General features: G+C 43.1%; 1 protein-coding gene across 1 annotated transcript in view; it reads right to left on the reverse strand.

Moving 5' to 3' along the window:
* Positions 1-6,951: 6,951 nt before the first annotated feature.
* Positions 6,952-26,133, reverse strand: part of CATSPERE (catsper channel auxiliary subunit epsilon) — a 106,928-nt gene continuing 87,746 nt past the window's right edge. Inside the window, exons 19-22 of the mRNA XM_040967967.1 lie at positions 25,714-25,800; positions 16,526-16,683; positions 14,668-14,721; positions 6,952-7,112 (exon numbers count right to left, since the gene is read on the reverse strand). Of these exons, the coding sequence (XP_040823901.1) occupies positions 6,959-7,112; positions 14,668-14,721; positions 16,526-16,683; positions 25,714-25,800 (453 nt within the window). The 3' untranslated portion in view covers positions 6,952-6,958. The remainder of the gene's footprint in view (positions 7,113-14,667; positions 14,722-16,525; positions 16,684-25,713; positions 25,801-26,133) is intronic.

Genomic DNA, 26,133 nt, shown 5'->3' on the forward strand with positions numbered 1-26,133 from the left:
AATCATGCCTGCTGAATCCTCTTTTCCTGTGAAAGGTACTATCCCGTGGATTCTGGGAACCACAATGTGAACATCTCTTGGTCACTGTGAATTTATCAGGGGCAAAATAGAATTCATCATCTCATGACTGGGTGAGTTTTACTGCTCATCTAATTTGAGTATCAAACTGTTGTAGGGTTGTTTGACCCTGAATATGGCAGCAACCTCAATTCTTGTCTCGCAGGAAAGAAGAATTTTTGTGCGGACACAGTTTAGTTTTAAAGCAGGATTTATTAGAAAAGTTGAGAAGAGAGGCTCCCGTCCTAGTGATGGGAGGGGGCTCTGAGATATAAACTTGTCTTGGGAGAGACGTGCTCTGGCGAATCCAAGACATGGTGGGGAAAAATACCCCTTTATATTTGAGGAAAAATGACTTGGGGACCCAGAATACCCTAACTGCCTACTACCCAGTCTTAACTCCTCTCACAAAACCAATAATGGAAAATAATCATTACTCATTCAGTCGTGGAGCATATATTAAATGTGTGCCTTTTATGTGTCAGCCACTGAGTATCACTACTTCATTGGTGGCGAAATGGATGTGGTTCCTATCCTCATGAAGCTTACCAGATAGTGAAATACACATACAAATGCTAGCTTGTCTACAGTTTAAGTTGAAGGAGACAAACAGTAATTGAGTATATAGCAAGAAAACTTGGTAGTTGTCAGGAGACAGGTTAATGAAGAAATTTTAAAGAATAGTAAATAAAGTAATGTAGACCTAGGTATATATGAAGATATTAAATAGCCACGTCCCACATTGAGGTTAGCCGGCTCAGGCCTGATGATTAAAAAATAGCAGCATGACCCAAGAACAGAAGTCAATACATGACTGTCTCAAGATTATCTTCACACAGTTCTGTGGCCTTTGATCCTTGCCCAACTGTGGACCATCAATTGCGGGCCGCAGCCTTGCTCCCAGACTGTTGCCCTAAGGACTGTTGCCCCTGTGACCTTGGACTCTGATGACAACAGCCTATGAGCTCAAGATTCCAGACTAGTGTGTCCTGCTCCTTATCAGATCTTGCCGGCCTTTGTAAGCGCCTGAGGCACTAAGGTAGCAGAGAACCAGAATCTACTGTCACCCTGTCACCTCAGACCTGGGAGGACACAGAGACTGGAGTGTTTCCTTGGAAGCTCCCAGGAGAGCTTCATTGAGCTGGTTCTCAAAACCTAAGAGGAACTGCTGGTGCTTCATAAGGGGCACAATGACTCTGACTCTAGAAACTTTTTCTTTAAGTCACAAACGAAACTTGCTAGTCACAAAAGTACAAGTACTTAAGATTTCCTGAAATTCGCAAGATCTAAGTCCTGTGGTTTACTTGTTAACCATCTGATTACAATTGAATACTCTTTCTAGTAACCTTCCCAAATTACTTTTAAATAAAGTTCTTAAATCACATCAACAAGGATACAAGACACAATTAAACAATAGTGCAGTTAATCAAAAGACAAATAAGAAATTTCAGCTCTTACATGAGTTATAAAAATCAATGTTTTGGCTTAGTTTACATTTTTATGATGTAGTTGTTTGTATAATTCTAGTAAAACTGTTGGTGGCTAGATCAGAATAGATTTTTTAAAACACTAAAATCATAAAAATAGTTGGCCACATTATTTAACCTGTAGAAAATGTTCTTTTATGCGTAATGTTTAATATTAACTCTTATGATCAGTGCCCCCTAAGGATAAAGCAAAACTACCTATAAATTGGCATATGTTTGCGAAACTGCTTAAGTTGTTGATGTAGCAAGGATACTTTGATTCAGATTGCTATGTAAAAGAACAGAAGATAATCTGCTTTGCAATGAATTTCATAGTTCAACTACATAAAATATGCTATATATGAAAAAATTACTAACCAAACAAATGGTATTAAATGCTGAACAGGTAAATGGTTTATTATAATTTATTTTCTCTAAGAATCTAGGAATTCTGCAGCCATCAGCAGTTCCAGTGTCATTTTGGGTGTAACTGAGCATTCGGAAAGCTCAGTGGACTTTTTAGTATAGTGAATTTTACAGGTAAAGTACACATATACTGAGCCTAGTGCAATAGCCTAGTTGGCTAAATGCTCATCTTGCATCCCCTGGGATCACATATGGGTGCTGGTTCGTATCCCAACTGTTCCACTTTCCTTCCAGCTTCCTGCTTGTGGCCAGGAAAAGCAGTCGACAATGGCCCAAAGCCTTTGGATTCTGCACCCATGTGGGAGACCCAGAAGAAGTTCCTGAATCTGGCTTTGAATTGCCTCAGCTCCGACCATTGTGGTTGCTTGGGGAAAGAACCAGCGGATAGAAGATCTTCCTCTCTGTCTCTCCTTCTATCTGCCTTTCAAATAAAAAAAAAAAAATCTTAAAAAAAAATACACACATACATTTGTTAGCACATGGGAAGGGATCTCTCTAAAACTGACCTCACTGGTTTCCTTTTCAGCAAGCTGACCTCAGCCACTCAACATGACTTTGTTTCTAATCTTTGCCATGTTCTCTTTTCACAATGAATTCATGACTATCAGAAGATATCAAGTTGACAAAGGTGGCATCAGGGCTTTCACAATCATTGTAAGCTTTCTTCTCTCCAATGTATTCTTATGAAATTCTACTTAATTTCCACAGAAACTTTAGTAGTTTCCTAACAGTCCTGTAGCCACCACAGCCAGGTCCCCATGACTCTCTACAGTCCCTACTCAGGGCTGCACCCACCTCACCTCCCAGCCTATTCCCTTGAGTTCTAGGGCAGCTTTCTGGAAAGTGTTAGAGATGTGAACCTGGGGGCTGGCACTATGGCATGGCAAGTTAAGCCTATACCTGCAATCCTAGCATCCCATGTGGTGCCAGTTTGAATCCCATCCTGACTTCCCTGCTTTTGATCCAACAGCAGAATATGGCCCAAGTGCTTAGACCCCTGCACGCATGTGGGAGACCTGGATAGAATTCAAGGCTCCTGGCTTCCACAGAGCCCAGCTCTGGCTATTGTGGCTATCTGGAGAATGAACCAGTGGATAGAGGATCTCTCTCTCTCTCTCTCTCTCTCTTAACTCTGCCTTTTCAACAACTTTTTTAAAGTTAATCTAGAAGTCAACTGTTGTTACTGAAATCAACTGCTGCCCAGATGAAGAGGCCCTTGTCAGTTTCTATTGATGGGAAGCTAGAAACCTGCCCTCCAGCCTCCTTTTCCAGAACCCCAATTAGAGAAACATACCAGGGAACCGCAGGGAAAGCAAAAAATGTGTTTGCAGAGTCTGGGCCTCAGCAGTCTCTGCAATAGCTTGGGTCAAGAAAGAAGAGGTAGCTTTGATGAACTTTCCCATGATCACACCTGAGTTCTTAGGTAACCTGAAGGGAGATAGAAACTGCCCAAACCAATATAAAGGAAACAAACATACATGGGAGCTGAGGTGCTATCTCCGTTCAAGAGAGAAGATGAGTCCAGTTGTGTCTGATTTGTTGCTGTGTATCAGAGGCCCAAACTTCATCGAGTCCCCCATTTGGAGTGAGCACCTGTGAGGGCCTCATGACACCCAAGAGTCTGTTTCCCAGGGTTCGTGCATATAACTGGATGTGGTAGAACTGGCAATGGGAGCAAAATGTTGGGACCCTGGTCTATGAAGTAGGCACAGTCACAGTAGCAGAAGCTGATGGAAACCATTGAAACTGTCCCTACACAAGCCCTGACAAACTGACAAAGTCATTTTCATTTTCTGAGGGCGGGATAGCAGAGATTTGTGCCACCATTGCAGACTTAAGATCCAGAGTCTGTGTTCTCTGTCATATACTTGCTTACTTGCCAATCTGATCCCTGTGCAAAGCAGGTAGATCCTGGAGAAAGACTTCAAACTCCCACAGACTTAACCAAATGGTAGACTCAAGTGCAGCTGATGTGCCAGATGTGTTCTCACCGCTGGGACACGTTAATCAGATCTTGGGAATTTGTTAGGTAACCATTGACTTGGTGAGTGCTTCTTTCCCACCTCGAGGAGACAAGAGGATCAGAAGCAGTTTATAATCCCATGGACAGTGATTTTCAGGTATCTGCCTACCCTGTGGCATTCCCAAGTACATATCCTCATGTTGATACCCCAAGTAGCATGCCATGTTGACATCTGCTCTGATCATGATGCGCAGGATTCAATGCTGCTGTGGCCCACAGCTTTTGTGTACCAGTTAAGAATGCAACAGCCCAAGAGGCCGTTAACGGCCCACATTTCTTTCTTTTTTTTTTTTTAAGATTTATTTATTTCTACTGTGAAGTCAGATATGCAGAGAGGAGGAGGGACAGAGAAGAAGATCTTCCATCTGATGATTCACTCCCCAAATGACCACAACAGCTGGAGCTGTGCCGATCTGAGCCAAGAGCCAGGAGCCAGGAGCTCCTTCTGGGTCTCCCAAGCAGGTACAGGGTCCCAAAGCTTTGGGCCATCCTCTACTGCTTTCCCAGGCCACAAGCAGGGAGCTGGATGGGAAGTGGGACCACCAGGGTTAGAACCGGCACCCATATGGGATCCCGGGGCACATTCATGGCAAGGACTTTATCTTGTAGGCCACTGTGTGGGACCCCAACGGCCCATATTTCTATAAGAATGATCACCATTTTGTCACCATTAGGGAATAATTAGAGACAAGGGAAACACAGAACTGACACGTGAGCCACGTTCAGCTTTAACTGCCCAGCCAATGGCAACTATATACCTTGCCTTGAAATGATCACCTACTTTGCATATAGGTAGCAGTGTCCACCTGAACCACTTTTGCAACCAAAGCCACATCAATCACATTTCACTTCCATATGGACAACCAGAACAATTACAATAACTTAAAAAGTCACCTCTTGGGCTAGTGTGATGGCTCAGTCAGCTAATCCACCCCTTGCAAGTGCTGGGACCCCATACAGGCATGAGTTCATGTCCTGGCTACTCTACTTCCCATCCAACTCCCTGTCTGTGGCTGGGAGCACAGTGGGTGATAATACCAAAGCCCTGGAGCCCTGTACCTGTGTGGGAGACCCAGAAGAAGTTCCTGGCTCCTGGCTTGGATCGTCGCAGCTCCAGCCGTTGTGGTCACTTGAGGAGTGAATCATCCGACGGAAGATCTGAAGCCACATGGGGAGTCCAGAGAAGGCTCCTGGCGTCAGATTGGCTCAGCTCTGGCCATTGCAACCACTTGGGGAGTTACCACTGGATGGAAGATCTTTTCCTCTCTCTCTTTCTCTCTGTAAATCTGACTTTCCAATAAAATAAATAAATCTTGAAAAAAGTCACCTCATAACTAAAGACAGATAAATAAGGAATACCATTTTTCCTCTGAATTTTTCAACTATATCATCTCTTCAAGTAGCCAACAATTTTGGCAAGAGAAAATAGACTATTTCAAGGGATGAGCATTTGCATCAGTGGTTAACACACCTCTTAGAATGCCTGCATGTTGCTTCAGGGTTACTGGTTTGAGTCCTGGTTGTCCCCCTTGCAATTCGGCTGTCTGTTAGGGTATCTCCCAAGAAGGCGGAAGGGGATAGCTCAAGTCCTGGAGTCCCTGTCCCCTCCACAGTAGACCCCGCTCATTCCTCAGACACTCCTTTATTACTTGCATTATGCAGCTCTTTCGAGAACCCAATTGCCCATACAAGAGATGATATCTTTTAATTAAAGGAGCAAAGTATCAATTTTTAAATATTAGTCTGGTATTAAACCCTCAAATTTTCTTATTCTGCTGAAACCTGTGGTGAATTTTGGGTTTTCTAGGTATTCCTGCCATTTAAAGAGAGATGCTTATATTTCTTTCCCAGTGTTTATTTACTTTTAAAAGATTCATCTCTTTATTTGAAAGGCAGAGTTACAGAAAAAGAGAGAGAGAGCCGGAGATCTTTCATTTATTGGTTTACTCTCCAAATGTCTGCAAGGGTTGGAGCTGGGCCAGTCCAAAGCCAGGAGCCAGGAGCCTACTCTGGGTTTCCCATGTTGGTGCAGGGGCCCAAAGACTTGGACCATCTTTGCTGCATTCCCAGACCATTAGCAGGGAGCTGGATTGGAAGTGAAGCAGCCAGGTCTAAAACTGGTATCCATGTGGGACACTTAGCATTGTAGGCAGCAACTTTATAGTGCACCCCCAGAACCAATTTTTATATCATTTCTTTCATTTTCCTCTTGTAATGTTAGAGCTTTCTAAGCAGTGATGAATAGCAGGTATCTTTGTTTTATTCCTGATTTTAGTAAAAAAAATAAATTCAAGTTTAATAGCTTTGGTTTGTGTCCCTGGGATCAGAGAAACTGTCACATCTGACACCAACTGGACATGAAAGCCCAGGCTACTTGGTGACCCAAAGGCCACCTGTGGGGTCCCTATCTGCGTACAACCCCAGCTTTAGGCCCTTTGTCTAACATTGGCAAGCCATGGGAGTAGCCCGCCTATGTCCCATGACGCCCAGGCCTGCCTGCTCCCAGTCCTGCCATAACTTTTATATTATATTGACTACTAGAAAAACTTCTAAAAGCTGTTTGAAACAGATAATTTGAGTCCACACACTTTTATTAAATCATTTATATATAAATTAACTACAGTCATATAAGGTTTAATATGAAAAGTGTTATCCAAAAAAGTTATATATTTAAGCATTCTAGAAAGGATTATTAAATCCAAATTTAGTTTATTATTTTTAAACATTCTGTTTAAGGGGATCTTGAAAATGAATACAAATAGGGATTCTTCACTAATATAATATATATATATATAATTTTTGTGTTTAGGGATAATTTAAGAATATTTTTCAGATCTTAAATTTGATGACACTTTTTATGTGTTTATATTTAGTACATCTTGGTGAAACACATTCTTTCAATATAAGTATATATATAACTATAAATAAATATATGCATATAATGCTTCTACATAGTGGACCCACAGTAAACAAGTTTTCAGTTTTTCTATTTTTTCTTTGATTTTCTTTGAGGTTTGTGAAGTGGATCATAAACACATTGTTTATAGATTGTCAGATATGAGAAGTAGCTCAAAACAAGAATACTGCAAAACAGTAGCATCAGGCTAAAGATGAAAGCAGCAACCAGGTAGCCACTTGGTCTGCAATGAGAAAAAAAAAATCATTAGATGTCATTGTTTCCACTTTGGATGATCCAGTTTTGGAACAACTAGCTACTACAGCACTGTCAGAGCGTGGTGACTAAGGCCCCACCTGATCTGTCCTCAGGGCTGCTAAGGGTGGAAATAAGGCCAAGGGATCAACAGGATGAGGAAAGGAAGCGTGAAGTCCCGCGAGAGCCCTGTGTGGTGGAAGGCTTTCCAGGGGAAGGAACACCTGAACAGGTAGGGTGGCAGCGGACAGAGAGACGAAGGTGGGAACAGTGTTTGAGGCAAAGAAAAGATGGCACCTACAATGGTGGGAAAGCATCGGGGAACGTGAAGATGTCTCTTAGACATTCTCCAACTGAGACCGCAGAGGTGAGGCCTGGGTCTTAGAAATGAGGAATGGGAAACCAAAAGAAGTGGGAAGGGGTCAGCTGAGACAGCTGCCATTACAGCTGGCTAGATGGTGTCGATCTCTTCCTGCAGGTGAGATGCAGTTTCAGAGACATGGTGTTGGACTGATGCTTTAGCAGGCAGATACTGATTCCGGTGTGTAGAATGGACAAAAGGGAAGCAGAAGAGTGAGAAACAGAAAGACCAATTGTAAGGGATTTGTAGTAATCCAGGTAAGCTCCAAGAGGGATTTAGTTGGTGACTAAAGTAATGGAGACAAGTAGAGGCAGCTGACAAATATATAGAAAGAACGCTCAATGTTCCTGCCATACTGTGATCAAAACCAAGGGAGGTATTATCACGCTCCAGTCAAAACGGCTACTCTCAACAAGACAAAACAACAAATGCTGGTGAGGATGTAAAGAAAAGGAACACTTTCACACAGTTACTGAGGGATGCAAATTAGCTCAACCATAATGGCAGTTCCAACAGTTCGGGTGTGCCTCAAAAAACTGGAATGTGCTCAACCACATGATCCCATTATCCCCACTCCTCAGTCTGAGGAAATGAAATTAGCACATGAAAGATATTCTCTCCCAGGATCACTTCAGCGCTACTCAGTAGCCGAGACACAGAATCCACTCAGGTGCCCACTGGGGGATGCATGGATAAAATTTGATATAACCATGTGGGTGGGTATGAGTGTGCATGCGTGTGTGTTGTGTCAAGCTCAGCTCGTTGCCAAACATTAAGCTCTGTCTGGGGGCCTCCTATCAGAACAAGTTTATTTCTGGGACCAAAAATTGTGATATATCTATATATCTCTCTATTTTTTAAATTTGAAGGGCAGATTTAGAGAGAAGGAGAGACGAAGATCTTTCATCTGCTGGTTCACTCCCCAAGTGGCCACAATAGCCCAAGCTGAGCTGATCTGAAGCCAGGAGCCAGGAGCTTCTTCTGGGTCTCCCACCCAAGTGCAGGACCCCAACACTTTGGGCCATCCTCAATGGCTTTCCTAAGCCACAAGCAGAGAGCTGGATGGGAAGTGGAGCAACTGGGAAATGAAGTAGGATCCATATGGGATCCTGGCACATGCAAGGCGAGGACTTTAGCCACAAGGCTACCATGCAGGGCCTGTGCTTTTTTTTAAAATTGGTATTCTGGTAGCTGATGTTAGTTTTTGGTTCCTTTTAACTTGTTACTATTTGTTTTCAGGGTTACACTTACCCCAAGACACCTTGGTCTAATCCTTGTCACTTATGAGTATAAATTTAATCTGGCTCCAGTGAATGGCTTTCTTTTTAGGAACTTAATTCATTAACATAACCACATGATATCTGCCAGGCACTGTGCCAGGTGCTGGTGATATAATGTTAAGTAAAAATAGACACAATTTCATTCTTAGGAAACTTACATTTTAGTGGGATATAATTGTTAAACAATGATTAAGTAAATCTAAAATTATAGTTATATAAAGAATTAAAAAGGAGAGCGAAACCATCCCATGAAAATTTACTGTGGCAGAATTTAACCTGGTAAATGGGATTCAGAAATGGCTTCACAGTGAAAAGATAATCATCCTGAAATCTAAAGAGGAAAAAAAAAAACAAACTGGTAAAGTAGGCAAAGAGAGGGAAGGGAAGGTTTCCAGATAGAGTGTAGGAGGACATTGTGACCCTGGAAGGGCAGCGAGCACAGGTTTGCAGTTTATTGGACAGTATTTGCATGTCAACAACCAAATGGCTACCTTTGGTATAAACAGCATGTAAATGAGAACACCTGGTGGGATATACAAAACAAAAGGAATTCCAATCAAGAGAGGGAAACAGTACGGACTCTCAGTGTATAAGGTCTGATGCCCCTAATAAACTTCGGCTTTGACCATCAGTCAGGGTCCACGCGTGTTATTATCGGCTCCGTGCACCAAGTCCGTCGCTGCGGGACAGCGACAAGAGGGAAAAGTATGTGGAAAAGGGGCTGGCATTGTGATGCAGTGGCACCCCACATGCCTCCCCTTTGGGTGCCATTGCAAGTCCAGACTGCTCTACTTTCAAACCAGCTCCCTGCCCATGTGCCTGGGAAAGCAGCTGGAAGACAGCTGCAAGTGCCACACCCAGGTGGGAGACTAGAATGGAGTTCCCGGTTCCTGACTTTGGCCTACCCCAACCCCAATCATTGAGGTCATGGGGAGAGTGAACCAGTGTGCAGAAGATCTCTCTCTTTCCCTTTTAAACAAACAAACAAACAAACAAACAAACAAATTTTCTCAAAAATATGCAAATGTCTTGCTGTGGAACAAGACTAGGGACTGACAGAAAGCGGAGAGTCTGGAGCTGAGAAAGTCAGGGTAATAGGATCCCAGCTAGACTGAAAGATTGCTGGAAGCTAGATGCCAAAAGGCCTTTTTTGGCCACGCTAAGTACTTTCAATTTATGGAAAGAAACTTAAGAATCTCTAGATTGGGCCTGGCGCAATAGCATAGTGGTTAAGGTCCTCATCTTGAACACTCCGGGATCCCATATGGGCACCAGTTCTAATCCCGACAGCCCCGCTTCCCATCTAGCTCCCTGCCTGTGGCCTGGGAAAGCAGTCGAGGACAGCCCGAAGCCTTGCGACTCTGCACCTACATCTGGAAGAGTCTCCTGGCTTCGGATTGGCTCAGCTCCAGCTGTTGTGGGCGCTTAAGGAGTGAACCATCGGAGGAAATATCTTCCTCTCTGTCTCTTCTCCTCTGTGTATTTCTGACTTTGCAATAAAAATAAATAAATCTTAAAAAAAAAAAAAGAATGGGCCCAGCGGTGTGGCCTAGCGGCTAAAGTCCTCGTATTGAACGCCCTGGGATCCCATATTGGCGCTGGTTCTAATCCTGGCAGCTCCACTTCCCATCCAGCTCCCTGCTTGTGCCCTGGGAAGGCAGTCGAGGACAGCTCAAAGCCTTGGGACCCTGCACCCCTATGGGAGATCAGGAAGAAGTTCCTGGATCCTGGCTTCGCATCGGAATAGCATCAGCCTTTGTGGTCACTTGGGGAGTGAATCATCGGATGGAAGATCTTTCTCTCTGTCTCTCCTCCTCTCTGTATATCTGACTTTCCAATAAACAAATAAATCTTTAAAAAAAAAAAGAAAGAATTTCTAGATACCAAGGTTAGCAATTTGAAAAGACAACTCTACTGTGGGAAGATCAGTTCAGAGTCCATTGCAGGGATAATAATGACAGCCTGCTTAGCTTGGTTGCGTGAACTAGGTAGAAAGTGAGTGCATGCATGAACTATGTGGGAGATACAGTGAACAGGAGCCAGTGATGGTTTGGTGGGCTGTGGGAGAAGAATGAATGTGAATTCTAGGCTCTTCTTTCGAGCTTTGGGTTCCTGGGTGTTTGACTCCTTCCAGAAAGAGGGAAGGTTAGAAAACAGGGGCATTCCAAAGGGCACCGCTTATGTCATAGTCTGTGGGAAGGTATCTCCTAGAGCTGTACCAGGAGAATCCACATGGCTGTGTGTAGTGTGACCTGACAGGTGAGCTTTAATGAGTGTGACAAATCATGGGGCGAGGGGGCGGGTAGTAAGATCACAAGTTTGCTTTGGAGCGTGTCTGGTCTGACTGGTCTGAGACATCTAAGAGAAGAGGTGAACAGGCAGTGGGACATTTGGCTTTGGACGGGGGTAGAGATAGGATTCAGGAGTCACGTGAATACAGATGTTAAGTGGAGTCATACATGTGCATGAGCTTGTCGGAGTGAGAGGTAAAGCAAACACGACTGAGCCTCAAGGGAGGCCAACACATAATTGCTGGTGAAAAAGGGTGAGCTCTTCTTGATAAGAAAAATAGACAGGGAGGGAGGGAAAGAGAGAGAGAGAGAAAAAGAGAGAGAGAGTTTAGGAAAACCCATAGAGATATAAAACACCTAAAGGAAGGGTCAAATGCTGCTAATAAAAGGTCAAATGAGGACTGAAGAATATGTGTTAGAGTAATGCAGACAAAGTTATTTTATGAGAACTAATTTGTTGTGGGGGTAAGGTATAAGCCAGACTGGATGGATTAGAGAAATATAGCTGAACCACAGGGAAATGGATACTAAGAGTATAGGCAAAGCTTTTGCATTTTGTCCTACAAAGGAAACACTTGGAAGTTTTTTCAATTTTATTGGAAGGATGTAGTAGAGAGGTGAAGTTGAATATGTGGAAGAGAGCAGGAAAAACTGATTTGGAAACTTTCTAAGAAAGTGGGAAGCAACAGGGCACACGTGGGAGAATGTTTAGAAAGGATAAATGATACTGTCTTTATTGTAATAGGATAGACCAAGGAGAGAACAGGTATAGTTATTGGCAGATTTTTAAGTTTGGGAACCAGGAACAGCGGGGCGTCTTGTCTGGTGATTTCCAGTTTTTCTGTGAATATGGTAGTAAGTTCATTTGCTGATTGTCAAAAGCTATCTGAGGAGCAAGTCAATGAGGCAAGGTCTGAGATTGTTGTTTCAAAGAGTGTAAGTGTGGTCTGGCCAGGCTAGGGCAGTAAGAGTTCCAGGTGGCTGGGTGGCCTATTTAAGCCTGGTAATCAATCTGCCCTATTGTGTGACATTCCTTCCCAGGACTGGACTGCTCAAGTGTCTCACAGTAACTACGTGCTTGGGGATTTTCCATATGGGTGACCTGGTCCTAGAAGGGAGAGGAGTGCTGATAAGTGTACCATTAATGAAAGAATGGACTTTGAAAAAACAGAGATTGAAAATAGAGCTACTTCACCCAGTGAGGATGAAGAAGGTTTGCAGAGGCTGAACTGGGGCTAACAGGCTGGAAGGACAGGAGAGCGTGGTGGGAGAATGGAAAGATTGAATTGTTGTTTCAAGACTCAGAAAACTTACAAGTAATGGCAGTGTCCAAGCTGGGTCTAGAGGAATGACAGCTAGAGAGCAGAAAAGGACAAGGTCACAGAGAATGAGGAAGGGCTAAGATACCGGACACTAGACTGAGTTGACCCTGTGGACACTGACAATGGGGTTTAAGGCAGACATTACTGTATTACCACTGTGACAGGCCAAGGAACACAAGTGGGTCAAAAGGAGCTGGAAGAAGACGCAGCATGAGCACAGGGAGATCTGGGGCCCTAGACACAATAAGCCCCACTGGATCAGAGTGAGTGTTTTTTTTTTTTTTTTTTCTGTTTTGTTTTGTTGCGTAAGAACCAGGACAAAGAAAGATCTGGAAGTCATAATAGGACCCTGAAGTACACAAGGGGTGAAAAAAATAGCATCACTTGAGAGAGCTGAGAAGTGAAGCAGTGTCCTTAGGGAGGGCTTGGCTTCACAGGAAGATGCAGGCTTCAGAGGACAGCTGAGCACTGGGGCCAGAGAATGGAACAGGAAACCGGACAGAGTGCAAGGGCTGAGCACTGGACAGGAAAGCAGGGGAAACCTAAGCACTCTGCCGCCCACAGAATGATCTCCAGTCACTGTGCCTGAGACGGCTCTTACTAAGATCACCACAAGCTGGCCCCCATCTGCCTCAGGCACCCTTTAAGGACCAGCTGTTAACAGGGGTTAAATTACTGGTTACGAATGGACCAGCCCCTGTCATTCTATTCCCTGACTACTGGAATCAGGGTGTTGGCAGGTGAGAACTGGGACAAACAGGAAGATCCTCCACCTTTACCCCTCCTCCTCTCTTCCCTAACTCAGCCCATTCTCTCTTCTGAGTAATTGAGTGCACATATTTCCTTTTATTCTTTCTACAGCAATATTTGGGGCCTGTGTGATGGCTCGGTTGGCTAATTCTCTGATTGCGAGTGCTGGCATCCCATGTGAATACTGGTCTGTGATCAGGCTGCTCCACTGCCCATCCAGCTCCATCCTGTGGTCTGGAAGGGCAGTGAAGGATGATCCAAAGCCTTCGGATCTCTCCTGCGTGGGAGACCCAGAAGCCCCAGGTTCCTGGCTTTGGATCAGCTCCTGTCATTAGGCCATTTGGGAAGCGAACCAGTGGATGGAAGATCTTTCTTTCTATCCTTCTGTTTGTTAATTTGCTTATCCAATAAAAAAAAATAAATCTTTTTAAGAGAAATACTGATTTTAAAGTCCAAGAGGCAGAGAAAGAGAGAAGCATGCTCCCATTTGCTGGTTCTGCTGGTTCATGCCTCAAATGCAACAGCTTGGTCACGGCTGGAGCTGGAGCTTGGAACTCAATCCAGGTCTCCCGCGTGGGAGGCAGAAGCTGAATTGCCTCAGGTATCACTACTGCCTGCTAGCCTGGCATTAGCTGGAAGCTGGAATCAGAAACTGGAGCGTGGGATCAAAACTCAATGACTTTGAGGCACATGTGGATCTGTCAGCCCCTAGGCTAAACACCTGCTGTTAGATACTACCATGAACAGTCACAGATGCAGCAGCCTAAGAAGGAAGAGATGGCACTGCAGGAAGGCTACATGTTGCCAAAATTGAGAAAAATTCTTGGCTTTTATCATTTGCATATTACTCACAACGTTACCTTCCCATCCTCACACCTCCAAAATCCTGAAGTATCAGTAATATTTAAAGCAGGGCCACGAGTAACTTGTTTATCTTCTACTTTTGTTTAACATAAACTTCAAAACAGCAGGGCAGAGAGGCAAAGTCAGGCAAGGTCCTAACTTGAGAATGAAAACTTTGTACTTTGGGAATTGGAACTGGAATCCAGGGAAGTACCCTCCCTGCTTATTCCGTGGCCATGTCAGAATAATGGGCAGTGCCTGAGGGCTGGCTTGGGCGTAGAGTGGGAGGACATAGCTACGGTGGCCTCCACGTTCCCACTGCTGCCTTACACTCGCCACCAAGTTGGTGGAGTTGAGAGAATTGTCTGCTACAAAGATTGTAGCTCCTGGGTGGAACAGCACATTAAAGGGATCTTTGATGTACAGCGATTCTTAGAAATTTCTTCCTGCTGTACCCCTGGCATAACATACACACACATACAATTTTTACAGAGTAAGAAATACAGGGTAGAAGTACTTGGGCTTCTTGAAAGTCGTGTGATGGTCATGATAAGATTTAAGCTGCGGACCCTGACAGAGCAATCTTGTGGGCTCTGGTCTCGGGAAACATTGGGGAAGAAGGGTTTTTCCCGTCCATCTGTCACCTGCAGGTTTTAGAACTCTCCACACTAACGCCTGATTACATGCCGCTCATTACCTGGGAATTGCTCCGTAGGTCTCTATTGCGAAGGTGGCTGTTAGGTTACAGAAACTGCAAATGAGAAAAATCATGTTAAAGATTAAATTAAGCACAATGTATTTTAAAAGCTCCCTTCATATTTCTATGGTAACAATCAAGCACATATAATCTTTGTTAAGATGCCATTTTCTTCCCTTTTAAAAATGGTGAGGCAATCACATTTAAATATCCTGTTTTACTGTATTTTCCTATGAACATTCTGTTTTTGTTCCCTTCCCCCCTCTTTTTAAAAGTGACTTCCTTGACTGCTTTCCCAGGCCATAAGCAGGGAGCAGGATGAGAAGTAGAGCATCTGGGATATGAATCAGTGCCTCTATGGGACCCTGGTGTGTGCAAGGTGAGAACACCAGCCACTAGGGTGTCTGGGCCATGCTGGGCCCTCTCTCTTCTGTATTTGAATAGCTTACTGCTCTGTTCCATTCCTTAACTGTGTCTCCCAACACTGCTCTTTCTGCAGAATCAGTTAGTTGACTCATGTACACTTCTGAAGTCCTTACAGAAGATAACCCCATTTGTAACTTTTATCTTCAGTTCTTTCCTCCTCCTTCAGACTCAAATTAGAATTTTTTAAAAAATATTTATTTGGAAGAGTCACAGGGGTAGGGAGAGGGAGGGACAGAGAGAGAGAGAGACAGAGATCTATCTGATGGTTCTCTGCCCAGATGGCAGCCGTGAGTAGGGCTGAGCCAGGGGGAAGCCAGGATCCAGGAGCTTGGTCCAGATCTTTCCCATGGTGGCAGGGGGCCAAACACTGGAGCCATCTTCTGCTGCTTTTTAAATTATTAGCAGGGAGCTGGATCAGAAGTGGAGCAGCCAGGACACGAGCTGGTACCCATGTGGGCTGCTCGGTCACCTGTAGCAAGCATACCACAGTACTGGCCTCCCTAAATCAGAATCTTTAAGTGTGTATCATGTTCATGCAGATCACTCTCTGCACTCACAAATTCGAGTTAAAACTGTTTTTTTTTTTCCGAGTTAAAACTCTTATCTCAGTAACTCCCCTCCGCACCCCCCAAAAAAGCCACCTTATTATCCAGCATGGTCAAAGAAAATGTAGCATTTGAATTACCAAATCTAGAAAACTCAAAAACCAGACTCCTTCCTTGTCTTCTTCTTGCACATGTCTAATAGAGTCCCCTGCCCCTTTCTTTCCGTTCCTGTTGCCACCTTGGACATTTTGCCACATTAAACCCCCTCCTCTCATAGCATGGAGTTTATTCTCCATGGAGATAATTTCTTTTGCATATTCCTCTCAGGTTAATTCTCCTGAGTCCTCCCTGAGGGAGGACACTGAAGAGGCTCTCTAGGACATGGAAATTTCCTTCAACATTATGTATCTATCACTTTAAATTTGTCTTGTTTGTTTCCTGCTTTCCTCACTCAGGGGATGTTCCCTTTCGTCCCCGACTGGCCAGGAGGTAGACAATGCTAGCACTGAGCTTCCCTTTGTTCGTACTGCAGCTTCTTCCACTTAATGTGCTTTAACCTCTCCGGGTTTGGCTGTCCACCTCCACTTCTTCCCCAAGCAGCTTCCGTGATAAGCACTGTGATTGTGCCTATGTTACGGTTGGACGCAGACGGCAATGCAACATTGTAAAATACTCAGAAGGTAATGACAGTTATTATTGAACATTTAACATAAATGTTCTCATTCTTATGTTTCATAGAACTGTTACACAATGAAAAAGTAACTATGTAAACAGCAATAACAATCATTGGACATCTGGACTATGGCATCAAATTAAAGCAATAAAATAGAACAATTAATTTTGAAGAATTAGTACTGAGATGATTATAGTAGAACATTTATATTTACCTGTAGTTTGGATCTAGGATCTTCACACGAAACACATATAATCCAGAATGATCCGAGGGCCAGACTAAGTGGTTACCATTAGTACTGTTGATAATCTCATATGGTTGATCTAAGTCTCCTGGTTTTCCAATAGCATAAGAAAAGCAGTGCCTATAGTTCTGAATGAGAAATAGAGACAAAAATCTAAGATCACTTTCTGATTTTAATTTAAAAAATTACATTCTTGTGTGTTTATCTTAGAAAATTACTTAGATGAAGCGGCAATTCTATTCTACCAGCACAGAGTGCAGAAGTGCTCAGAAGCATTTTTAAAGACCATACGGAATTAAATTTAGATGAAAAGTGAATCTTAGTGAAAGCAAACGCTGCATTTGTTTCATTAGTTGTAAGAAATTAGAGTATTTTAAGTATGTAAGTATATTATTTTCTTAAATCAATGAGGCACAAAATCTTCCAAGATTGTTTAACCTAGAACAGAAACTGTGTTGATTGTAAGGTCTGAACACAAGTGTCAAGATGGTATATTCCTGGGATTTTTATTGTCGTCTACAACTTCCATCAATCTTGTTACCACTACCATGAATCACTGAGGCTCTCAGTATACCAAACTAGCCACAGTGTTTATCTGCCACTCCTCATTTTAAAAACAATCAGACATCTCACTGAAACAAGAGCTTATATTTCAGAAAAGACAATTTGTTAAAACTAAGAAAACATCAACTTTCTGATCTAACAGTAACCCGTGGCGTGGCTTCCTGGGCTTCTTTAGGTCTTGTGTGCTTTCATGCCCAGTGTGAAGGACACTTCTTACTTTCTGGAAGTTTCTCCTTTGAAGCAAACAGAAAGTCCTGTGAGGTCATTGCTTTGGGAGTGCCTGAGCTTCTGACTGTCAGCGTCCTTCATGGTTGCTGTGGCTTAAATGTGTCTTCTGGAATCCACATGCTGGCAATCTGACCCCCAGTGCAGAGGTGCTGGGAGGTGAGGTCTAATGGGAGGTGTTTAGATCACAGGGACACTACTGTTGTGGATAGATTAATACTAAAATTGTGAGCGTGAGGTCCTTATGAAAGGTAGTCTGGCCTTTCTTCCTCCCTGTCTTGTTTGTCTTCCTGGTTTCCCTTGTCCTTCCTCCATGAGACGGTGTAGCAAGAGGCCCCAGTCAGACACCAGGTCCTCGAAGTCAGAGATCCCACCAGTCTCCAGAATCGTGATCTAATACATTAAAGAGAAAGAAAAAGACTGAGAGATTTTATTTGTTTGAAATGCAGAGTTACATGAGAGAGGGATATACACATACCTAAGGAGAGACAGAGAAGGAAAGGGGGGTGTGGAGACAGAGAGGTCTTTCATCTCTTGGTTTACTCCTCAAATGGTGACAATGGCCAGATGGGGCCAGGCTAAAGCTAGGATCCATGCAACCCTCTGGGTCTCCCACATGTGTGCAGGAACCAAAGCACTTGGGCCATCTTTTAGAAGATTGCATTGAGCTGCCTTCCCAGGTGCATTAGTAAGGAGCCAGATTAGAAGTGAGGCAGCTAGGGCTCAAATCAGTGCCAGTATGGGATGCCAGCCCTGAGGACTGTGGCCTAACTCACTAGCCCCAGATCCAATACGTTTTTGTTCATTATAAATTACCCAGTCTCAGGTATTCTGTTATAACAAGATAAAAAGGACTATAATAATAGTATTTTTTTCCTACCTATGTCAACATACTGTTCTTCCACGAAAAACTTTCCAGTCAATACATCTTGGGATCAATCAAGCTCTTGCACAGTCTCAAAAACAAGTGTCCCCATGGCAACCAAAGGAACAAAAATGTCAGGATTAGATGGTGCTAATGAAGACCTGTAGGAGGTAGCTTACTGATGTATCCTATTCTGGCAAACAGAAAGTGGTCAATATTTATTTGTTGAATTAATGTTGAGTCTTAATTTGAAACATTGTTAAAGGTTTCTTCTTCTTTAACATTTGAGAACCAATTCTATTCTCTGTACTTGCAGCTGCTAAGGACCCTAGCTGAATGACCTCAGATAATAGAACAGTAGGGGAAGGGGTGGCATTATGGCATAGCACAAGAAGTCTCCTCCTATAGCACTGGCATCCCACATGGGCATAAGTTTTGAATTCCAGCTGCTCTATTTCCAACCCAGCTCCCTGCTAAAGGCCTGGGAAAGCAGTGAAGGATGGCTCAACTCCTTGGGATCCTGCACCCACCCATATGGGAGACCCAAAAGAAATTCCTTGCTTTGGATCAGCTCAAGTCTGGCCATTGTGGCCATTTGGGCAGTGAACCAGAAGACCTTTGAATCTCCTTCTCTCTGTAATGTCTTTCCAATAGAAATAAATACATGTTTAAAGATAAAATAAGAGCCCGGCGCAGTAACCTAGTGGTTAAATCCTCGCATTGCATGCGCCAGGATCCATATGGGTGCTTGTTCATGTCCCGGCAGCCCTGCTTCCCTTCCAGCTCACTGCTTGTGGCCCATGCAGCTGCGGGGAAGGCTCTTTGCTCCTGGCTTCAGATTGGGTCAACTCTGGCCATTGTAGCCACAGGGGGAGTGAACCAGACAACGGAAGATCTTCCTCTCTGTCTCTCCTCCTCTCTTTATATCTGACTTTCTAATAAAAATGAATAAATCTTTAAAATAAAAACAAAAATAAAATAAAACATTTTTTTCTTTCTTCTTCTTCTTTTTTTTTTTCTGTTGCAAACAGAAAAGTATATTTGTGAAAGGACCAGGTGAGCAGGGAAGGGAGGGAGGGGGAAGCACCTCCGGAGAGAAAACCGGGAGGTGGGGTGCGTCTCGAAAGAGGAGGGAGAGAGAGAGAGACACCAAAAAAAAAAAAAAATAACACATTTTTATAAGTTAGAAAAGAGATCATCTTGGTGCAATAAAAGTTTTGAAATCTATGCATGTAGTTTTTGGTAATACAGATTTACCAGGAACTTTCTGAAGTTTGCTCATGGGCATGTTGGATTAGCTCTATCCATTTACTCAGAAACCTGCCTTTGCTGATCCATTCCTCACTTGTTCAAGGCCACTGGTATGCTAAGCAACCATGCCCTAGTTTCTCTGGAGACCTTTATATTGACTAAAGAGTTTTCTTTAAATTTTTTGAAAAACTGCTTTATTCAAGTGTGAGCTACAACCCTGAGAGATCTGCCTATGTTCCTTAGGTATCACAAAGTGTGAGGATATGGACTTACTGTTCCTTCTGCTCCAATGATCAATCATTCTTTTAAAAAACATATAATTATTTTTTATTTAGAAGGAAAAGTTTCAGAGAGAGAGAGAGATATCTTCCATCTGCTGGCTTGCTCCCTAATGACTGCAATGGTTGGGGCTGTGTCAGGTCAATGCCAGGAAGTTGTCTCACTGGGTGGCCTAGCAGCACAGGGTCCAAGCACTTGAACCATCTTCTATTCTCTCCCAGAAGGAAGGGAGTTGGACTGGAAGTGGAACAGCCAGGATAGAATCAATGCCTGTATGGGATGCTGGTGTCATAGGGGGTGGATTAACTTGCTACATCACAATGCTGGCTCTGTCAATTATTCTTAATGTCTTCTAGATGAAATTATTGTCAAGGTCCGTAGCCAACTTAATAGTTGTAATTAAATGAGAATTTCAGCATTAACTCTCCCTGAGAGCAGTGTTTGTAGCTATTTGCCTTCCCCCTGCCTCCCCGCGCTCAAAGTCATTAATATTCTCATTAGAACCCTGCTTCTTTTTCGATGTCATCAGAGTGGGAGAATAATTCCAAGCTCACACTTTTCATGTTCAAAATGGGCATGCACAAGTTCTTTCTCTCCTTATTCCAGGATACAGCTGGTGTTGGGGGTAGGGAAGCTCATCATCTTAGTTCTATCAAAGTTCTGTCCCAAGAATTTGAACTAAAAATGAGGGATGTTACAGTGGGGTAAAGTTTAGAGATAATCTTAACCTTAGAATTCTTTAGGGCCTGGCATGGTAACCTAGGGGCTAGAGTCCTTGCCTTACACGTGCTGGGATCCCATATGGGCGCCAGTTCTAAATCCGGTGGTCCCGCTTCCCTTCCAGCTCCCTGCTTGTGGCCTGGGAAAGCAGTCAAGGATGGCCCAAAGCCTTGGGACCCTGCACCCACATGGGAGACCCTGAAGAGGCTCTGAGCTTCTGGCTTTGGAGTGGCTCAGCTCTGGCAGTCGCAGTCACTTGGGGAGTGAATCATTGGACAGAAGATCTTCCTCTCTGTGTCTCCTTCTCTCTGAACATCTGCCTTTCCAATAAAAACAAACAAATCTTAAAAAAAAAAAAAGAATAGTTTAGAATGGTATCATCCTAGATAGGCTGAAGGAAAATTATTTGGAATAAAAAAAAGCACAAAGTGTCTTCCAATTCAGAATGCCTTTTAAAAAAAGATTTATTTATTGGAAAGTCAGATATACAGAGAGGAGGAGAGACAGAGAGGAAGATCTTCCGTCCGATGATTCACTCCCCAAGTGAGTGTAACGGCCAGGATCCAGGAACTTCTTCCTGGTATCCCACACGGGTGCAGGGTCACAAGGCTTTGGGCCATCCTCGGCTGCTTCCCCAGGCCACAAGCAGGGAGCTGGATGGGAAGTGTAGCTGCTGGGATTAGAACCGGCACCCATATAGGATCCTGGTGCGTTCAATACGAGGACTTTAGCCACTAGGCCACTGCGCCGGGCCCCATAATGCATTTTTTAAAAAGATTTATTTATTCTTATTGGAAAGGCAGATTAGATTTATGGGGAGAAAGAGAGTCAGAGAGGAAAGATCTTCCATCCACTGGTTCACTTCCCAAGTGGCTGCAATAGCCAGAGCTGAGCTAATCTGAAGACTGCAGTCAGAAGCCTCTTCCGGATCTCCCACGTGGATGAAGAGTCCCAAGGCTTTGGATCATCCTTGACTGCTTTCACAGCCATTAAGCAGATAGCTGAATGGGAAGCAGAATAGCTGGGACATGAACCAGCACTCATATCTGATCCCAGCTCTTGTAAGGTGAGGATTTAGCCCTTGAGTCATTGAGCATTTTAATGTGAAATCATTGAATTCAGAGAGCCATAAGCCATGAAAATGACTACTCCTGTATGTAAACTGAACAAAAAGCAGCCTACATGGACGGGAGGCCCAGCTGCTCTACTACTGACTTGGCAATGGATCTCCTCCTCATGTTAATGATCCTATTGAGGGGAAGTGCAAATGAAGTCAGTATTAACCAGTGAGGGGGCACACATCTATCTGTTCAGCTCCACTGTGAGAGAGCTCTGGCAAAAGTGCAAAGGATATCTGTATAACAGGATAAGACTCAAGAAGGACAGAACTGGGTTGTGCATAAGAAGATTGCATTGAGCAGAAGTGTCTACACATCTTTGGATTAAAAAAAAATAATTTATTATGTATCCTCTGGCTTTTGTTAGACTTGTTGTAAAGAATCCAACTGTTATATGCACTGCTGTTGTCACACCACTCGGTCTGATGGTCTCGCTTTATCTGATGGCCATCTCTGTTGTGTTGTAGTGAGTAAAGTCACCTCCTGCAATACCAGCATCTCATATAGGTACCGGTTTCTGTCCTTGTTACTCTTCTTCCCCTTCTTCTTCTTCCTCCTCTTCTTCTTCTTCTTCTTAAGACTTGTTAATTTTTTTATTAGCAAGGTAGAGTTATATATAGAGAAGGATAGAGAGAGCTCTTCCAACCACTGGTTCACTCCTAAAATGGCCATAATGGCCTGAAGCCAGGAACCAGGAGCTTCCTTCGTGGCTTCCATGTGGATACAGGAACCCAAGAACTTGGGGCAGCCTTTGTTGCTTTTCTAGGCCATAAGCAGGAACTGGATGGGAGTGGAACAGCTTAGAGTTGAACTAGCACACTTGTGGGATGCCGGTGCCATAGATGCAGATGCCACCACACCAAACCCGGGACCACTTTAAGAAAGCAGGGCAGCAACTTGCCTGAAGCCTGGGTTGTTGTGAGCTGCTTAGGCTCTGAGAGCACAGTCTGTGCTGGCCTGAGGGCTTCCCCTGAGACAGACTGCCCAGTACACACACCAACAGCACAGCCTAATCATCCAGGGAGGAATTTTGAAGGGATACTGCCTACAGGTCAGTATATCCTTGGTTTGTTAAAATAACAGCAACAAAAACAGGCTTAGGAGCACCAGCCTAAAAGAGGCACCTCAGAAGATACATATGTATTAGTTATTCCCAGGGGAGGCAGAGAAACTGGAAAGTAGAGGGAACAGATTAGAATGTGAATCTATAGACTTGCACAGACATAGCTATAATAGCAGATCAGCCCAGGTGCAAACCCTTCCAGCCTTCAGTTTTATGGCATGTGACCTGCTGTGTCAAGGCGTGATCCGATCCTGGCCCACTTAGAGTGAGTGTCATCTGTCACTATACACTTGATAAATCTGTGGAGATCTAGAAGTTTGCACTTCCCTTTTTCCTGGATCACGTTGCTCACCTCCCTGTAACATAGTGTCACGGGAGCTGTGTCCTTTCTGTAGTCTTTGAACCTAGTAATAACACTGGATTTACCCGAGTGACATTCAGTTTTTGTCTTTGCCTTTACACTCTCCCTGTATTTTAATGTTTGTCAGTACAATGGTGTTGCAGATAAAGCATTCTACCTTAAGAATATTGGAGGTAAGCAGGAATACATAATTTAACTATTTTATTTAGCTACGTCATCTTTTAGATATACCTTTTTTCTACAGCTCTCTCGCTTTGTCTTCATTTATACCAATTTCGGTTAAATAAGGAATTGAAGTATTGCTTGTGAAGGTCTTTTTGTTTCTGAAGATTCATAGTGAAAATATATGTATTTCTCTTCTTAGCAGGTTTTTTATATGTAGGTGAATCATTTTATAATTATATTTTACCCATAAATGCTGTTCCTGAAACTGTTAATTTTGCCAAACTTAACAAAGTGCATTTATGATATTTGGATAAACTATAAAACAGTTGTTTTAATATACATCGTTTACCATTTTTTATCTTTGTCTTCCTACCTGTATAATCTGAAGCAATACTTACAAAACAACATTTTGGATGTAGAGGAATGAAAACCAAGTAAAAAGCTCATAATCTTTTGATGGATCCTAATTTGGAAATACAATTATCTTACATAATTATTATTATGATTATTATTTTTTGGTGGAAGGTTCTACTGAGTTGGCTCTGAACTCAGGAACTTCTTGTTCTACCAATTTAGTTAATACATGGAACCAGGAGCTTAAAAGAAAAAAAAATATGTGGCATACACTAACTACGTGCAGGAGCTGGACATCTAGTATCTCAACAAGGTCGTGCCACCAGGACTTACTCACCTTGTGTCTTTACGCGTATTCACTGTATATGGATGTAAGGGAGTGCTTATGTTGTTTCTGGTTTCCGACTCGGTATTTCTGTCTATTCACCTTTGCTGCGCTGTTTGTGCCACATCCTCCTATGTCCTTTCATACTATAGGACCACCCCCTGCCCCACAATGATCGTCTTTCGCCCTCTGTGTTTCATTTAGAAGCCAATTTGATGATGTGATCTAGTTCCTGGGGTGGGGAAGGGAACCCTCTTTTAGCCTCATGAATTTACTTTGTTTCTAGTAAAAGACTTCCCAGGATGGCATTTTCAGTCGAGTCCAGACACTCAATTCCATCCTGCACAAGAATTCCACGTCTGTAGCCAGCCATGCCAGGTCCATAATCTTCTGACTGAATCTCCAACTAGGAAGATCCTGTGAAAATATCACTCTTGCCAATGAGTGCTTCAGTTTTTTGCTCTGAGAACTCAGATCCTGGCACTGCTTTCAGAATCTTTTACAGAAGTTTCATCCATTTGAGTAGGAATAGGAGGAATGCACAGTGAGTGGAGTGAGCGGTACAGCTCCAGGAACTGGAAGGCTCTGTTTCACTTCATGTTTATGAGTCAGGAAGAAAGCACCCTGGACTGCTGAGCTGAGTTCATATTCAGCAACATTGCTCAGTAAAAAGAGCAGCTTTATTCACCACGATATAATTTGTCTTTCTCAGGGACCTGCTTTCCGTAATATTCAGACCCCACAGTGGATTCACTTTTTCAGTGGTGAACTTTGTTGCTCATACAAGTAGAATTGAACTTTTTGATATGGCTGGACACTTCAAAGTCTTTCTAGATAGTTATCCGCTGTTTTAGTGGTTTCCCAGAGGTAGTCTCCAGATTGGCTGTATCAGCATTATCTGGGAACTCGTTAGAAATGCCCGTGTTGGCACACCCACCCCTGATCTGCTGAATCTGAAACTCTGCAGTGGCATCCAACAATTTAGTTTAACTAGCTCTCCAGGTGATTCTGATCGATGCTAAAGTCTGCATGCCACCACACTAAGTCATATGGATTGAGGCATGATCCATCCTTTTTAACGATCCAGCGGGCTCACTAACGTGTTGGAGGCTATGTGGGCAGGATCTTAGAACACCTCACTGCCCTGTCCAAGGGTTATGGGTATAGACTGTGATTTACCGTTTTCTCAAACCCCTTCAACAAAAACTCAGTAGGGTGAGTTTTGATTTAGCTGTTTCCATCAACACTTTTAATTCATTATGATTTTAAGTGGTCAAATAGTCCACTTTATAATAGATGTATAATCTATGATTCATTAATTTGTTCTACAAATACATATTGAGCACCAACAGTGGGGTAGACAATGAAGGTATGGCAGTGAACACAACCAGTTAGCTTCCCTCGTGGAGCTTCATTCCAGCTGGATAGCCGGACAGTAAATAAGCTGAAAACAAATGGATTACCTACTGTGTCAAGCAGTTCCAAGTGTTGATGATATAAAAAAAAACAGGGAAAGAGGATATGGGCTGTGATGTAGTGATGGTTAAGTCCTTTAACAGGGTGACCAGAGAAGTCTTTCTTGATTGATTTTCAGGTGAGGAAATAAACTATAAAAGCTAGACAGTTTTCTAAAAGACACTTCCACAATACTGTTTTTATCAGATACTTAATAATCTGCAAACACCAATTTTCAGCAGTGAAAAATGAAAGATAACACAGAATCTATTGACGATCAAACAGAAATGAAGCATTTTTTTTTGAAGTGACATACAGGAAAAATAGTACTTAATGTACCAAAACAGATTGAAATAAAGTCTGTGTTAATATTGGAATGCCAAGTTCATGATCTGAGACACCAATTTTCTTACCTCAGGACCCCAGGCTTCCTCCAAAGGGAGGTGGTTGTTTAGAGTGGTCATGGACTTCCAGGTCTGGGCTTCGTTGAGACAGCCACTCTGTCAAAAGGTTGCACATATATGGATGTGTCAGTGTTTGTATTCGTTCATTCCTAAGTGTTTAATACATTTAAATGCCATTGAAGGTTTTACATTTTTTGAAAAATTTAGTATTTCAAGAGTGGAGTATAAATATTTTAAGTTTTTATACCCACCTTATTTTCAGAGACCTTTTAAAAACATTTGCTTTGTTTAAAATTTATTTATTTTGGGGCCCGGCGCGGTGGTGCAGTGGTTAAGTTCCTCGCCTTGCACGCCCGAGATCCCATATGGGTGCCAGTTCTAATCCCAGCAGCTCCCTGCCTGTGGCCTGGGAAAGCAGTCGAGGACAGC

Source organism: Ochotona curzoniae, unplaced genomic scaffold (genome assembly GCF_017591425.1).
Source record: "Ochotona curzoniae isolate NIBS_2020 unplaced genomic scaffold, NIBS_Ocur_1.0 scaffold_4683, whole genome shotgun sequence".
Lineage (NCBI taxonomy): Eukaryota > Metazoa > Chordata > Mammalia > Lagomorpha > Ochotonidae > Ochotona > Ochotona curzoniae.